This window comes from Pangasianodon hypophthalmus, chromosome 4 (assembly GCF_027358585.1).
Source record: "Pangasianodon hypophthalmus isolate fPanHyp1 chromosome 4, fPanHyp1.pri, whole genome shotgun sequence".
NCBI classification, from domain to species: Eukaryota; Metazoa; Chordata; class Actinopteri; order Siluriformes; family Pangasiidae; genus Pangasianodon; species Pangasianodon hypophthalmus.
Window position 1 is genome coordinate 5,370,608 of NC_069713.1, and position 17,326 is coordinate 5,387,933.

The window sequence follows — 17,326 nt, forward strand, 5'->3', positions numbered from 1 at the left end:
CCGCCTCCAAATAAATAACTCAAAACACATACAACTCTTTTGTGGACATTGCAAAACACATCCACACACAACCGTTTCGAAATGAATTCTGCATTAGCTAGCATTGCATAAAGTGGGACGTTTAGATGCTGTGGTTTGACCGCAAACCAACACTGTGGCAGAACACTGGTGACTCAGTTAACACTCTGCCATTTCATGCGGCTTATTCAGTTATAGGGATTATTCATTGATTATTGCTCAACACTCTGAGATGTGTTTTAGGTGTGTGTGTGTGTGTGTGTGTGTGTTTTATGTAAGTAAGTGTAAATGCATTGATCTCTAAAAGCAAAGCTGAATTCTGGCTTGTGATTGGATCAGAAGGTGTTGATGAATTTTCTACAACAGCCGCTCAAATCACAGGTTAATATTAATGCAGTATTAATTTACACAGGGATTTGTATGGTGGAAGTTTTAAAGAAAAGTGTGTAACAATTGTGAGGTTTTCTGTAAGGAGATGTTTGTTTATCATTTGTGGAAGGAGTCTCCAGTGTCAGTGCTTTGTAACAGTCAGAGGTAAAGCAGAAACTTTGAATTTTATACAGTTTTATAGTTTTTTTCCTAACATGACAAGGTTTGTGACACAGCTCTGCTCACCTGCACACCAACTCTTTCGACTCCTGAACAACTTCTTTGCAGTTTTGTCTGGTGTTTTTTGGTTTTTCAATAAACATTTCCTACACAATTAATTCTAAATAGATTTTAAAAAATAATAATTAAATGTAAAAACAGCAAAGTGCGACATGTCTGCAATTTCTATCCATCTATGATGACACACACAGGAGGCATTATGCCAATAAGCTTTAGTGATGTGTCGTTCGTGAAGGAGTCGGCTCTTTGAACCGATTCATTCAAGTGAATCACCGAGAGCCGACTGGCATATTGACCTTTTTAAACCCTTTTTTAAACCAAAAAATTCTTTTGTCTTTACTCTTGCACTGTGATTCATTCTGAATTTTCTGTGGGAACCTCTGTTAAACATCTGAGATGTTCAGTAGTGTGAATGGTGAGGAGGCTTGCTGATTTTAATTAAAATAGTTTTTTTTTTTTTTTTTTTACATATAAAACCAATTTAAAGTAATATTACTTTGTTAATCAGAAGGTGAAACAAGCAGGAACCATCACTGGTTATAAGATCACAAACTGTCCAGTTTAGAGAGAGAAATGGCAATGAGCTGTTTGGGAGCCGAAAGAGTCGACTCATATTAGTGAGCTGATTCAAATGATCCGATTCAAATGATCCGATTCAGTGCAATCTAAAATCACCAAAAATGACACCAAAATGTCTGGGCTGACTGACATGCTGTGCTAGAAAACTACAGGTCGTTTTATACAAATTATTTCCTTTTTGTTTGTTTGTTTGTTTGTTTGTTTTTTAACTCAGACCGTAGAAGGTAAAGAAGCCAAAGCGCAGTGCACGGATCAGTGCGCGTTCACGCGACTTCCAGGACACGCGCGCGCATTAATTGGCGATGAATGGGCGCGTGCACGAGCTTTGAGTGGTTTGTTAATGAGGACGCAGAGGCGGTGTGACCTTCTCCCCTGATCATTCTCATCATTCTCATCATCATTATCAGCATCATTAGTAAATGAAGAGAGGAAATCAGAATGGTAAGGAGACTTTACAAGCATCTGGTTGTTAAATTAGATTATATATTATTACTATATATATTAACACAGCAGGATGAAATTCCACCCACTGCTTGCTGTTGTTCAGTTCAGGATATTAACCATCTTACACACCTACCACTCTACCACCTGTACCTGAACATGGTACTGTTTTAAATGCAAAACTAACAGCTACTTGTTGCTTATTGTTCTAATAACTGGGCAAAGTGGTTTAATCTGGATATCTGTGACTCTTACACACACACACACACACACACACACACACACACACACACACACACACACGCATGTTTATTTAATTATAATTCAATCAGAGTTTGTACTGTTTTTTTTTCCTAAAGTGAATTGTAAACATCTTTTCAGCATATTTGAAGGCAGATGATCACACAGTGTGACATTTAAGCTCTCTATATATTAATATAATAAGCAATATCATACAAATTTAAGGGATTAGTCACTTTCTGGTGTGTGTGTGTGTGTGTGTGTGTGAGAGAGAGAGAGAGAGAAACAGTGTGTAGGTTGTGTAGACTGTTTAGTTATCTGTTTACCAACTAAACCAGATTCAAAACTATGCTCATAGTTCTTATTTTCACATTTATTATTACACTCGAAAATATAATATCTGTCTGACATTCATTTTCTTTTCTTCTCTTTTTCTAATCGCTTTGTGGCCATGGATTCCTTTTGAAATGGATCACTGTTGTATCTCTGAAAACATGGGTTTAACTCCTATTCATATTTGTGGAAAAATATGATTTGAATGTTACCTTAATTTCAAGGATCAGTGTAGGCCTATTAACTAAAGAGGTTTGTATGAAAGATGTCATTCCTTTCTAGACCACAGTTGGAACAATTTGAGTGTGAAGGCATCAGTTTCTTCCTTGCAGAACTTGCAGCAGTATACTTTCCATGGTTCTGGCCCTTGCTGTAACCACCACAGCATGTAACTTCAAATTTCCAGCTAATTTTAAGTTGAATCAGCAGCTAGGTGTGATATAGTGCTGTAAACATAGTGAGCTGATAATCATTCGATGTTTGTGTTAAGCACAAACCCACTCCACTGAGAGAACACGTTCGGCATTACAGCCTCAATCATCAAACAAATGATGAAAGTATGAAATATGTTTAGGTTTTTATTTAAAATTTCAAACATGGTAACCGGAAATGTAACTTTTTTAAGGCATTTAAGCATTTTTATAAAGTTTTAATAAAGCTCTAAAGTGCCATTTCTACTGTTTTTAACTCACTACAGGAGGCTGCCATTGATTTCAAGTCCCTCCGGGCAAAGTTTCAGGAGGGGGGCCAGCTGAAACAGAGACCTGTGGTTCTGGATAAACCAAAACGCTTCCCACCTATAGCAAGTCGTGGCAGTTATTTACCTAATTCTGCTGTGGAGAACAAAAATCCTGCCATCTCACACTTTAACTTAAGAGATGACCAAAAGATCTTATCAGGGAAACCGCCCAGTGCTGTGCCATCTTGTTTGATTCCACCTGACACGAATGGCGTTGGAAGTAGTGTTGCAAGACGCTCGTTCAAAGATCGTCACTTGCCTCTTGTGCTGCCTGCATCCTCTTCCTGCTCTTCTAACAGTCCAAAGCAGGAGGCCAATGCTTCCTCCAAGCTGGTCACGTCACCAATCAATTGCAAGAAGAAGGCCATGCCGACGCCATTCAAGCCTGCCAAGTTTACCAAGTCCATTAAGGACATTCTGGAAAATGCAGAACATCCTGAAAGCAGCAAGCCACAGTCTGAACATTGTATTGTCGAGAACGGATTCAGCCCTTGCAATGGGGGGTCAAAACCGGGGTCATCCTGTCCAAGCCCAGAGCAGCCATCAACACCATCACCTACAGCTGAAGATCCATCCAATGAGGGTAGCATTCCTCATGTCCTCAGCACTCTGGAGAGAGCCAAGAAAAAGTTCTCACCCAAGAACCTCCTGGTCTATACTCGACCCAAGAGCTTCTACTCCAGTAAAGGACCGACAGAGAGCCCTCCTCCTCCTCCTCCTCCTCCTCCTCCTCCTCTAGAGTATGAAAACCTTCAGTGTGATGCAGAATCTTCATCTCTGAAGTCAGGATATCGTCCTGCTCTCTCACCAACCCTCACTGCCCAAAATCTACCACAAGCCAATGGTATAAATCATAGTAAGTTGACCAAATGGAGCTATATCTCAGGTATCTGGTGTGGAGGAAGTGTTGGTTCAGTTAATACAGAACTAAAAGCATGGTGATGTATTTGTGCTGTGCCTCGGTAAGCTTTGCCTGTTCAAATGGTGGGCTTAATATCAGTATTTAGCATATGCTTATGACTGGTTTTACCATATAGAGTGATATTTGCCACATGCTGTATTGTTGTTATTATTATTATTATTATTATTATTATTATTATGGACACAAAAACACTGTCACTTGATTATCAGCCATATTATATGTTGAAATGATAGGTAGTCTATGTAACTTTCTAGCTTTAGTTAGGTAGTGTTACTTAGCTAGTCAGCTTACACTTCAGAAGCCAAGTATATTTAAAATATATGTTAAATATACATTTTAAAAAGCTATCCAGTGATTAAAAGGTATCAAACTAAATATTTATTCAAACATATTAATGTCACATTTTATACAATATCAAAATGTCCTAAGGCATAATAACAGGTATTCTAGGATTGTATGTGTTTCCCTGCTCTGAATCCCAGTTAGTCTGTAAATTACTCAAAAACCACATTTTACTTTTCTCTCCAACAATATTTTCTAAATTTTTTTTTAATTAGGACCAGGACCTGTTGTGCACCTGAACGGTGATATGAAGCCAGTACGGCCTGGTGCCTGTGTCCCTCCTCTTGTTAAAGCCCTGCCAGACATGACATCACTGGGGTCCCTGCCCAAGAAACCACCGAGACCACCACATGTCGATTTGAGTGCTTACAGGATCCAGAAGCTGGAGAACACAACGGAAAAAGCCTCCATGAGTAAGTTGTTGATCTGAGGAAGACAAACCAGAGCTTGTTTAATCAAAGGGAAATTGGTCTTTTAAATCTAGAATTATTGTGTTTGGGGCGGTTTGCTGTGTGGTTTTTAAGTTATCAAAATGTGATTAGCACCGAGTCGAAGCTTAAGATAGAGATGATGAGGAAGTAGTAGCACAGTGGCGAAGGCTTTGGGCTTCTAACCAGATGGTTGCGAGTTCAAATCCCAGCACTATTAAGCTGCCATGGTTGGGTCTTTGAACAAGGCCCTTAATCCTCAGCTGCTCCATTGTATCCCATTTCAGTTGTAAGTCACTTTGGATAAAAGATTCACTGAAACTAGGTGTTGAGATCAAGGCTGAAAAATATCCTCTTGTCAGAAAACGGAGTTCTCCATCAATAATTATTATACTGTATATTAATTCATCACAACTGATTGTCCTTGATGTTGCATGAAAAAACAACAAACTCCACTACACTACTGTAGGAAAAGTTCTAAAAGTTTTGGTCTTTCCAGAACTGGCTCCTGGTTCAGGCAGTGTAGCTGCTGAAGCTGTGAATGCTGAGAATACACCAATGCCTCCACCTCCTCAGTTTGATGCTCCTCACTTCCTAGATTTTGCCAGTTCTGTATTAGAAGCGTTAAACACCAATGTAATAAATCTTGCTGCTCTGGAGATGGAGGCTACAGACTTTAGTGCCCCACCACCAGGACCTGAAGAGGCGAGTGATGGCAATCTTCACAACGATGTGATCCAGAAGCATGTTGTAGATCCCACAGAACTGGCAGATGGTAATCTGCAGGGATCCAGTTTAGGGCATGTGGCTGATGCACAGTCAATCACGGTACTTGAAGCTCAGCTCATGGAAGCTATGACCACAGACATCTCGATGAACTGTCCTCAGAACGTACTGACCGATTCCTACATCAGCAGTGAACTTCCATCTGAACCAAGGTATGTTTGCTTCTCCTTATGTTCACTTCCTCTGCTAGGTGGTTAGCAGAAGCTCTTAGTATGCACATCTGTTGATATTCTTTTTTTGAATGTTACATGTTGGAGTATTTGGGATGTCCATATAATTATATTCATTAATTGGAGTGTGTATTTCTGCTTCACACTGTATGATGTACATCTTGATTAGCATGAAGTATAAGAATTTAATTTTGGTCCAACATGTAGAGATGTTTTGCTATTCGGTATTGTGCAAACAGTAGCATTTAAGGAGTCACATGGACACTCGAGCACAGAAACCACACCTCTATCACTGGGACTGATGGGTGTAGAGGCCACGCCTCCTTCACTGGAACTCTCAAGCGCAGAAGCCACGGTTGCTTCACTGGACTGACAGACACTGAGGCCATACCTCCTTGACTAGGACTGCCACAGAGGCCACGCCTCTTTCAATGGGCCTGATAGGTGTAGAGGCCACACCTCCTTCACAGTTACTGACAGGCACAGAAGCCACGCCTTCTTCAGTGGAATCATGATCTAACATTAGCTACTGCCTTTTCTTCTATTCAAAGCCATGTTGAGCTTAAATGTTCTTTTGTGTCATGCTGGAAAAAGTTCTTGAATGTGCTGATAAAATGCTTGAATTTCTTGAAAATGATCAGCACTGAGATAGCATCTCTTCTACTGGTTAGTGAGTGTGTAGATTGTGAGGTCTGTTTTTGTTTCAGCATCAACCAGCGGGACGATCTTTACGAAAACTGTGACAATGTCTACGAAGAGGTGGAGTCAATCAGCAAATTCAATTTTGGGCAAAACTCCCGCAAACGGAAGGGAGCTCCAAAGAGTAAGTGTTGAGGCCAGTGATAATCCTTAAGAGGCTAAAAGATCTGCTGCTAATGATAACGTTAACTTAAACAGGTGCTTGACCTGATATCATTTGTCTTAAGTGATATATGTTGTGTTTTTTTCAGATCCCTATGCTGAGTCACCAGGGGTGAGTCAAGTTGCATTCATATTCTTCCTTGAATACATAAGTGACCAGAAGTGTGGTATTTCTTAGTTTTAATTCTTCTTTTTATTACAGAATGAGGATACACGCAAGAGTGTATGGCATGTCGCACAGTGGTATGTAGCAGACAAATCTGCTTCTTGAAAACCATCAATCTAGCAATCTGATGCGCTTTAATTGTTCTGTTTGTAGCAGACACTTTTTAAAATTGTATCTCATTTACCTGCAGGATGAATGTGACTTCTGAACCCAATGGTGTGACTCCTGCTCGCTGGGACAGGTACTACACTGTAGTCTTAGATTAAAAAAAAAAACAGTGATGGCTTTCCATCCTGTTAATAAAAATTATAGAGATTGAATGAATGCTGAATGGGAAGTGGTTGGACTCACTTCCTCATCAGAAGTCATTGCAAATCTGACTAAAGATGCTTCATACTAACTCCTTCTGGTCCAACAAACCATCTGCAAGTGCAACCATGGAGTGCAAGAAACAAGCAAAGCTGCAGTCATGTAATTTGTGGTCAATTCCAGATGTAATTTTTACAAAATGTGATTTGGAGGACACCTACATTCTTTGACCTTTTTTGCTGTTGAGGGAAAAACATATCTGGCTTCTTTACACACACTGTCTTTCGCTGTACACTGAAGACCTTCTCTGTGCATCTTGATTCTGATTGGCAGGAAGGTGTTTTTTCTATTTTTCTATAAGAATGTTCTATAACTGCAGCTCTGACGTTAGTGCAGCTGCAAATATTAATGCGCTCTTTCTAATATGTCATTGTTTCTGTAGTAACAACGTACACAGGGACTTGTACGTATACTGGAAGCTCCATAAAAATGGATTCAAAACAAAACAGTGTAATCATTGAAACAGTGAGATTTTCTTTAAGATGTTTTTTTTAACATTTATGGAAGGAGTCTCCAGTGTTAGCGCTTTATAACTGCCAGAAGTAAAGCTGTAACTTTGTTTTCTGATACGGGAAAGTCTTCAGGACTGAGAAGTTTACACTTTGTGGTTTCTCTGTAAAAATACAAGGTACATTATTAAGTCTTATTAGAGCTATACTGATTATTTTCCTATAACAGGACACCGTACACACGTGTGGCATTCACAGAATGATTACATTTATTTTTTATTAAAAATCAACATCTCAAACGTTTTGTCCTTTTATAGGTATCTTTATTGTTGTCCAGTGTATGAAGCAAGCTAGTTCCTCTTATCTTACATGGATATTTTTCATATGAAGTTTTGGAATATTAGATACAGACGTTATGTACTGTCTTTATAGTGCTTCATGTATCAGGAAGGAGCGCTCGAGCCCTGACCATCATGAAGAGAAAGAGGCACGGAAGAAAGAGAAGCAACGTTTGGGGCGAGAGAAGAAGGAGCAGAAAGAGAAGGAGAAGAAGGAAAATGAGATGAAAAAGAAGTTTAAAGTGAGTGATTCTATCGCAGAGATCCAGTATTTCATGCGTTGTGAGATTTATCACAACGTCTTAAAGCTGATTTGATGGATGTTGGTGGTCTATTTAATTTTAAAGACTAAATAAAGACTTAACCCACCCATTTCCATCAGTCCTTTTGTAGCTACATCCAAGCAAACAGCGCTCACAGTTGTACACAGACATCTGAGTGTTTTTTTTAATCTAACTGGCTGTGCTTATTATCTTTGCGGAGATGACACATTTTTCCAAAGATAACAAAGTACAGAAAAATCTAAATTATTACCTGTCAAGCAGCAAAGCAAAGCAGCCTCAGCATCCATTTTCAAGTCTTTTGAATTACTGGAGTCTTGTCAATGCTCAAAAGCTACAGTCATGTTCACTCTTGACTATTCAGTCTCATTCCTTGTTCTGTCTTCATTTTTCCTGGCTGTTCTGTACTTTAAGCTGTTATTACTATCAGGGGAAGTGGATGTTTTGAAGAGACTGATGGTTTTAATTTATTGTTTCGGAGCCAAGGAGAGATATAGAGACATCTATTTTCCTTCACGTTGCTTTTACTGATGGCTGTAAGGCTAAAAACTGTGGCTGAACTGTTTTGTTTAAAAAGAAAAGAGCATACAGCAGGTTAATAGTTTAATTTTCCTAAATGAACATATCAGAATGTATGACTTATTATAAATATACACAAGATCAAATTTTGCATATACGATGATGTAAAAGTGTTGGTGTCCTCTGTAGGAGGCCAGTAAAGCTGAATGGAGCAACAGTGACATCACTATGTGTAAAGATTTACTCCAAAAAAAAAAAAACTCTTTAAAAGAAAAACTGTTCTGTATTAAATTATGTTGCTTTAATCTTTCCTTTTTATTCATTACTTAATGTTAAATTTCATGCACATTATTGTCTAGCCCTAAAGCGTATATTATAGCATGCTGACAGGTTTTAGTAACTTTAAATACCAAAGGTAGCGCTTCAAAAAAAAAAACATAATTTGTCAATATCGGATGTTAAAGAATCTAGTGTTTGTGCAGATAGCACATTATTTTGCTGCTCTGGTTTCTCCCTCTGCCCCAGTAGATCACCGGACAGGAGGAGCCCATGTATCATGCTCGTGTGCTGCTGGGCAGCAAACTGCGCAAACATGACCTACAAGTGAAGAGCGGAGACACGGTCAGCATCATCCGCACCACCAACTGCCCCAAAGGCAAATGGCTGGCCAGGGACTCGCAGAACAAGTGTAAGGAGGCCGTGCTGAAAAACTGCACCTACACTGAGGCTCTTTATTACAGTGGGCCTCAATTACAGCTCCATGTTCTCCATGTTCTCACCAACCTTACAGTAGCTGTCATGTCATGATTGGGGAGAACGGGCTAGTGCGTGGAAATTGGCAAATGACCAAATTGGTAGAAAATGGGATAAATCAATCACCCCATTCCTTCACCCCCAAATGGCTTCAAATGAACTTTTGAGGTTAGTATTAATTAAATAATTTGGGACATATTTTCCAAAATAAATCCATTTAATGATCAAAACATTAGCTACACAAACACAGTAAATTTCTTCCCCAGCAGTCAGGTGGATAAACTCTAAGACTCGTTGATTGGTGTTGAGGGTTAATACCTCCCCCTTGTGGAGAATCTTTGCCATCTTTAACATTTCTTTTAAGACGTAATCAAAACTATACTGTATCCATTTTAACAGCCTTCTGCTGTGCATCTCCTGTTCCGGTGCAGTGTGTTTGGTGTGAAATGGTGTAACGTGTCTGTGTGATTGTGTGTGTGTGTGTGTGTGTGTGTGTGTGTAGATGGCTATATTTCAGTGATGAATGTGGAGTTGAATATGAAGGAGATGTTGGAGTTGGGGAAACGAGCCTCACAGGCTATCGGGAGAGGACATGGCGAGGCCGACACACTCAGTCTCAGCAGCAGGTGGAGAATCAGCCACACACACACACACACACACACACACACACACACACACACAAACATCACCATCCTACTGATATGTACACTTTATTAACACACTACTGGAGGTGTGAGTCTCCCTTCAGTATGATGCACATCTCAAAACACAGTATACAATACAATATGAAAATTATACAATACCAAATAGCGATTCGATACACTTCAATTTATTGCTGTCAGATATGATTCAATTCAATTCAATTCTGATATTGATTCAATTTAAGTTTCCAGCACAGGAAAGTCTTCAGGACATCTGAGGATGTCTTTTATAGCAGTGGTGCAAGTTAAACACATACTGAAACACACATTTGCTTGGTTTCTCTGGATGTCTTAGGGTGGGTGTGCTATATATATATATATATATATATATAATATATTTGACTTTAGATACATTTTGTCTGTGCTAGAATTGAAATGTGGCAGCTTTGGCTGGTTTTACTTAGCAGTGATTCGAAAGTCGGTGAGATTTTTCTACTGCACAGAAGACAATATCACGCTGCTAACTGAATTTGCAACTTTGACAGGTCTTCACATTACAACCCGGTTCTCACAAGCAGCTGTAAGTCCCGTTGTGTCTGCATGTGTGTATGTATGTTAATTATAATGAAACCAGTTAAGCAGATTCTTGACGATCTAATAGTGCTGGCCTGGTTTTTAATGTATCTTGTGTATGTTTTATGATTTCTTTAACAGTTACTGATGATAGTGAGGAGTGGACCGGTGATGATGAAACCTTGTCTCATTTACCAGAAAACACGTAAGTTGGAGATGAATCTCATCTCCTTGTTTTTTAATTTAGGATATGGTTATGATTCAGATTGGTTGTTTAATGAACTCTTTTTTTTTTTTTCGTGTATCCAGGTATCCAAACAGGGCGGTCTCAATGCCTGATATGTGTGAGTTATGTCTTTCTTTTTCTACTCTGAGTTGTTTCCTTAGAATAATTTGTCTGTGCACACTAGTTAATGCTCATCATGTTTTCATCCGTTCTTGTTCTAGTTAACGCTTTTGCCAGTAATCACCATGCTCCGAGTGTCAGCAGTGTGGAGGACGTTCCCTCACAGTAAGCTAACTGAATTATTATATTAAATTATATTGTATTTATCATACTGCACTGACTTTATAGAGAGCTAGTGGGTAGGTGGAAGCCTTTTTAGTCAGCAGGTTGGGGTTTAACTAGGCATGTGCACAGGTATTTGAATGCTGAAATCACTATTGCTGCCTCACAGCTCAAGGGTCCCCAGTTCAATTAAGAGGTTGGGTTACTTCCATGTGAAGTTTCCCATGTTCTCCTCGTCTCTGTGTTTTTTTTTTTTTTCCTCTGGGTTCTCCAGTTTCCTCCAAAAAACATGCCAGGAAGTGGATTAGCAGCACTAAATTCAGGTATATAGGACTTCCTGAATCCTATCCAAGGTGTATTCTTATCCATCACTCTTCATATCACACCGGATGTGACTCTTGTATGGAGCATTTATTTCACTGGTTTAGAGAATGTACCATGCTGATTGTTGTCAGAAAACAATTTTTACCAATTATCCTTTTGGTCAAAATTGAGTTGGTGGGACAAGGAACTAAGGAAAACCATTTCACTACATTACATCACATGTATATAATATGTATGTGACAAAGCAAGGATCAAGGTTCTTTATGATACATTGTATTGCCAAAAGTACGTGGATACCTGACCATCACACTCAAACTGTTGCCACAAATTTTGAAGCACATGGTTGTATAGAATGTCTTTTGTAAACGCCACTGAACACCTTTGGGATGAACCGGAACGCCGACTGAACCCCAGGCCTCCTCACCTAACATCAGCGCCTGATCTCACTAATACTTATGTAGCTGAATGAACACAAATCCCCAGAGCCACGCTCCAAAATCTAGTGGAAAGCCTTCCCAGAAGAGTGGAGCTTATTATAACAGCAAAAGAGAGAATAAATCTGGAATTTGATACATACTTTTAGTCATATAGTGTATCTGTACTGACTGGCAGATTATTATAATCATGCACTACCACTGTGATAACATACTTTATTAATTCAAGGAGACTTTCCCTCCTAAACTCTGAGAGAAGGTTTGAGAAGTTTGAATTTTACCCAATGCCACAGTGTGTGTTGCCACAGTGTGTGTTGCCACAGTGTGTGTTGCCACAGCAGGGCTCCAGGCTGAAATAATGAGCTGATATTCAGTAAGGCTTTTGCTGTGCAAAGGGTTTTTTCTTCTCTGTAATCCATGTCAACCACAAGCACGTGCACCACCACCAGCAGGAGGAAAGTTTAATCACAGTGGAAAAAAAACAATACTTGATTACACCGCAGATGTTTTTCCCCTCTCCTAGTGGTTAACCGGATGAGTCAGCAACTCTATTAATATTCAAATATTAAAATTACTTTTCAGTTAAGTATAGTGTGCTTTAACTGTAGTAATGCACAAAGAAGTGGAAATAATGCACAATTATTGTACAATCAACGTGTGTGTGTGTGTGTGTGTGTTTATTCCCAGAGTGAATCATGAAGCTCTCCAGAAGCTTGCCGTTTTCTTCCAGAACACCAAAGATGACCTGAACACTGTAACAGAAATCGCAGACCCGATTTCTACCAAGTATAGTATACTCACGCAGTTATATTTTATTATATTTTAATAGAGAGCAGCCCTTCTTCTCCACTGGTAGTTTGTGCCTCAGAGCTTTGCTTTTGGTGATAGTTAGAAATGACGATTAATATTTGTTATGATGTGATAAAGTGTCATATCAGACCCAAATGATTAGTTTAAGGAATACACTGGAGCCAATAGTGGAGGTCATCCAGTGCCCCAGGTTTATTCCCCTTGTAGATTTTTGGTCCTACTTGCATTTCTTTCCTGCAAACCTCACGGTCAGTAGGGCTCTGAGCACCATATTGGCTTTGTAGTGCTTTATCTGTTAACCTGGACTCTAGCAAGCTTCATAGCTGCTGAATAAAAGTCTTGCAGTTTGTTTAGCTAGGTGAGTTTATACAGATCTAACGCAATTATATTTATATATTACACCATAGTCAAGAGTTTTTCAACTCTAACTCTACTGTTGACAACATTTGCACTGCACTGCCACTTTAATTCCACTCCAATCTGCTGCTTATATCGACAATGTGTACACCACACTGCACTACACACTTCACACTCTTACACTGTATTCTTTTTATATATTTATTCTGATTTTATTTCCTTTATCATGCTAAATTTCAGTTAATTTACAGCACTGTGCAAAAGTCTTAGGCATCCTAGTTTTTTTTTTAGTACAAACTTTGTTATAGATGTTTATTTTCTGACTTCTACATTATTGATTCAGTACAAAAACATTTTAGATTCCAAACATTAGTTTTCCAGCACAAAATGAAATGTTACAGAAAAATGTTTGTATGTCAGTAAAGAAAGCAGCAGATTCCATAAGAGACACTTTTCAGATAAAAACATAATGAAGGCTGCTGGGTTTCGCTGCAGAAATAAGAAGCGAGTCGACAGTCAAAGTCTCCAGAAGAACTGTGGCTGCTTCTGCAAGATGCTCAGTAACACTTCCAGCTCATTTCCTTATAAAACTGCACACACTGCACCTGAGATACTGTTTTTTTTTTTAAAGCGAAGGATCATCACACCAAATATTGACTTTGTTTCATTTATGACTGTTTACTGCTCTTTATAGTATTCTTTTTAATGTAGAAACATTTAGTTTCATTATTTTTGAAGGCATCTTTACAGCATTTCTTTGCATGTGCCTAAGACTTTTGCACAGTACTGTACTTCTAACTCTGTGCTGCTGTAATATGTGAATTTCCCTCTGGGAAATATAAAACGTGATCTATCTATCTATCCATCTATCTATGAAACTAGACAGAGCACAGTCACATGACTCAAACTGGAGCTACATTATTGATTTGTAAAGCAAACATATTACTGTAATTTTTCATATGTATAAATATGCTAATATTTGTGTTATGGTTTTGCAGCATTAATGGTCCAGGTAAGTCTGATTTGTTTGTTTGAGCTTTGACCAGCATACTTCCATATTCATACGTGTCTATAATTTCTATAAATTTGCATGTTAACACTTGGTGACTTATTATGGGATGGTCCAGAGATTGTAACTAACCACTCAAAGGTCAAAGTTCTTGATCAGCACGAACAAAATGACATTTTCTTAAACTTTTATCCTGTACTGTCATCACTGCAGGTCTTATTATTGTGAAACACTTAACAAGCTCCAAGCCCTTATTTCATTCTCTTGTTAACAGTTTAGTGTGTGTTTACTGATAGGTTTGCTGTGTGACGTGGAGGAGCCTCCATATGTGTAAGTATGTGTGTGGAAGGGTGAGAGCTACATGACGTTTAGAGTAAACCTTTTGGCAGATTTACCCATAAAGTGCAGAAAAAAAGCTTTCAGTCTGAAACGAAGCTTATGAGTCCTGAGTATCTAAGGAAATAAGCAAGGAGGAAGGATCTCTGGAGTTACAGTGAACATGTCTCTTCATTGAATATGTGTTCTTTAGTGAGGAGGACCAGTTCAGTTTCACAGACGTCGAGCTGCTGCCTCCTCCTGAACTCTACGCCGACTCTGTCTGAACCATCAGGTTAGTTTTCAGGACTGAATCCGAAATCTGACCGAAAATTAAATGATTATTGATTGTGTTTTCTTTCAAGAGATCCCGTCTCAGAAGCCCCATAGTGAATTCATATTTTTAAAAATTAAGAGTCAAACTAGAGGTGTGTGCTGGACTGGGTTTTTGTTTTTATCCACTCCCATCTGCTCCTGAAAGAATAAACCAAACGAAACCCAGCCACTACCAAGACTTCTGACTGATCCCATCTGCTCCTGAAAGAATATTAACCAATCATGCCAGATAATGAAAGAATTCTGACCAATCGCATGAGCTCCTAAAGAATTCTGATTAGTTATTCAAACTCCAGCAATCCTAGCCAGGATAATTCATTGACAGAAGATGAATGAATGCAGTAAACAGTCATAAACAGTACTGTACTCACCATGTACAATACTCTCCCATATTAATGAAAATGGTCTTTAGTCTAAACAGCAAATTGTAGTCATTCTGTAGTGATTGTATTTCGAATAGGGGTGATTAAAAGGAAAAATTATGGCGTATGATGGTGTATTAATAGGGGTATGATGGTGCATTATGTGCATCTGCCACGTAGTTACGCTAATCAACAATGGGTCAATAACTGACTTTATCCCATCTGTTGCTATGTACAATTTTTCAGCCTCTCTACAGTATCCATCAACAAGAAGGGCCCAGTATTGAGCAGCTATTATTTGGGCGGGGATTATTTCTCAGTACAGTAGTGACACTGTTGTGTCACTACTGTACATAGCTTGTTTTTCTTTCTGTTTGTAGGTGATGGTTGAGGTCAGTGCATGTGAAGCCAGACCTTTGTGCTCTGTTACTCCTCTGTTAAACCGAAATCACTGGAACTCCACACTGGTCCTGTTATGATTTTGTCTTTCAGGGGAGCGATGCCATTTCTACACTTCTGTTACACACTCCAGGCTCCTGTTAGCACTCAGGAAATACAGTCCAGTTCTCTGAGAGCTGCTATTGCTAATGCTAATACTACACAAGCATACGTTTCAGACTGTTCGACTAAACACTGAACTCTTCTAGCCAGAAGTGTGTGTGTGTGTGTGTGTGTGTGTGTGATTTCACTTCAGCTGTAAAGGAAAGCAGTGTTAAATAGTACATTAATAAAAGAGTGAGAGAGAGTGTAGCACTTTATGGGTGTGTATTATATCTGAATGTTACACCTTGTTTGGGCTGTGAAGACTTTGCACCATCTTGTATGAACTTGCTTTGCGTTTTCATTTGAACACCCTTTTGGTTCATGATGCCGTGTTTCTGCATCATTTCGTTTCCTTTTATGTTTGTATTAAAACTCATTTCTGAATGAATGCAAACAATAAATATATTCATATACAAAAACACTTGAAATCTCTTCTGCTCTTTAAGATTCTCAAAGTGGGGTCTTTATTACAGAAGTAGAAATTACAGTCCACTATAATCAATTTATTATATTTATTATTGTGTTCTTATTGTTATTAGCTGTTTGACTGGTCACTTAAACGAACTGGGTTTAATCCCAATCTCAATTATGTGTAAATAAATAATATAAATGTCAATGTATAATAAATCAATAAATAAATAATGTAAACTGAAACTTGGTGGAAAGTTCAGGAATTAAAAAGTTCTATGGCTCTAATAAATAGGCGAAATGTTATTGTACACATTTACATAATGTTCTTGCATAAAATAAATCTCTCAAACTTCTTATAGTCAGGGACCCCTTGAACTGTAAAAAGTTTGAGAACCTTTGATGATGGTAAATAACCACTAGAGGGCGCAACAGCATTTTGAGTTGATGGATCCTATAGCTCTCCACTCCTTCCATCACAGATCTGCTGAATGTCTCTGAATGAAATGGCATCCTGGTTTCTGGATTGATGAGGACTGTTAACTTGGTGGAGTAAAAAGGCAAATGTCGGAGAATAAAAGCTGTACATGGCAAAGTATGCTGTATACTTATGGAAGTATAACCTGAAAATGGTTTCAACTTTTAATAAAATCCAAATGCACTGTCACAAAGCAGCTTCACGGGAATCCAGATGTAGGTTTGAATCCCTGATGAACACACAGGGTGAGGGGAAAAACCCCTGAGATGACATGAGAGAAGAAACAGAGAGACTCAAAAGGAAACCCATCCTCTTCTGGGTGTAGTGATGATGCATCATGTGTGGAAGAGTAAAGACAAACCGTACTGAGTGTGTTTACAGGATGTTCAGTATGAGTATGCTGGGAATAAGAGTCCTGGGATGAGAGACAGGACAGTGTTTATGATCACAGCAGCAGCTCTTAGGTACAAATCTACACTATCCAGGTGAGAATAAACACTGAAGTAAGTGTGAGACTTGGGTATAAACTGTTTAGAAGAAGTGAAAATCTTTAGGGTATCCATATGGGACCATGTGATGATCAGATGTCACATCATGAGCTCATATCCTTTCCTTTCTCAGAACTGGACTGAACCAGTCAGGCTCAATCAATCTACTGTACTTACTTTCAGCTTGATGATGATGATTTCTATAAATACCTTAAGCATATTGTCTACATACTGCTATACTGATTCATTTACTAGTCTATCATGTGGGTTAATATTAGTGTGACATGCTTTCTATAAGTTGGATCCATACAGGCAGGAGATTCCCTGCACGTGTTCTTGTATGTAGGCTATGACTGTATGCTGATATCATATTATAAAGAAAATTTTACGACGTTAT

General features: G+C 38.7%; 1 protein-coding gene across 2 annotated transcripts; it reads left to right on the forward strand.

Moving 5' to 3' along the window:
* The first annotated feature begins 59 nt into the window (after nt 1-59).
* Nucleotides 60-15,940, forward strand: si:ch211-188c16.1 (uncharacterized protein LOC562677 homolog). 2 transcript variants are annotated; one of them, XM_026947547.3, is made up of 21 exons: nt 60-399; nt 1,421-1,647; nt 2,918-3,815; nt 4,439-4,636; nt 5,151-5,589; nt 6,315-6,430; nt 6,558-6,580; nt 6,671-6,711; nt 6,825-6,875; nt 7,885-8,032; nt 9,119-9,278; nt 9,846-9,969; nt 10,530-10,564; nt 10,699-10,762; nt 10,867-10,901; nt 11,005-11,068; nt 12,511-12,609; nt 13,989-14,002; nt 14,296-14,329; nt 14,529-14,609; nt 15,393-15,940. In XM_026947547.3, the coding sequence occupies exons 2-20, from the start codon at nt 1,645-1,647 to the stop codon at nt 14,599-14,601; spliced, it is 2,619 nt and encodes an 872-aa protein (XP_026803348.3). In that variant the 5' UTR covers nt 60-399; nt 1,421-1,644; the 3' UTR covers nt 14,602-14,609; nt 15,393-15,940. The 2 variants fall into 2 exon arrangements, with proteins under 2 accessions (XP_026803348.3, XP_053089682.1); XM_053233707.1 differs by having other exon boundaries at nt 15,505-15,940.
* The last annotated feature ends 1,386 nt before the right edge of the window (nt 15,941-17,326 follow it).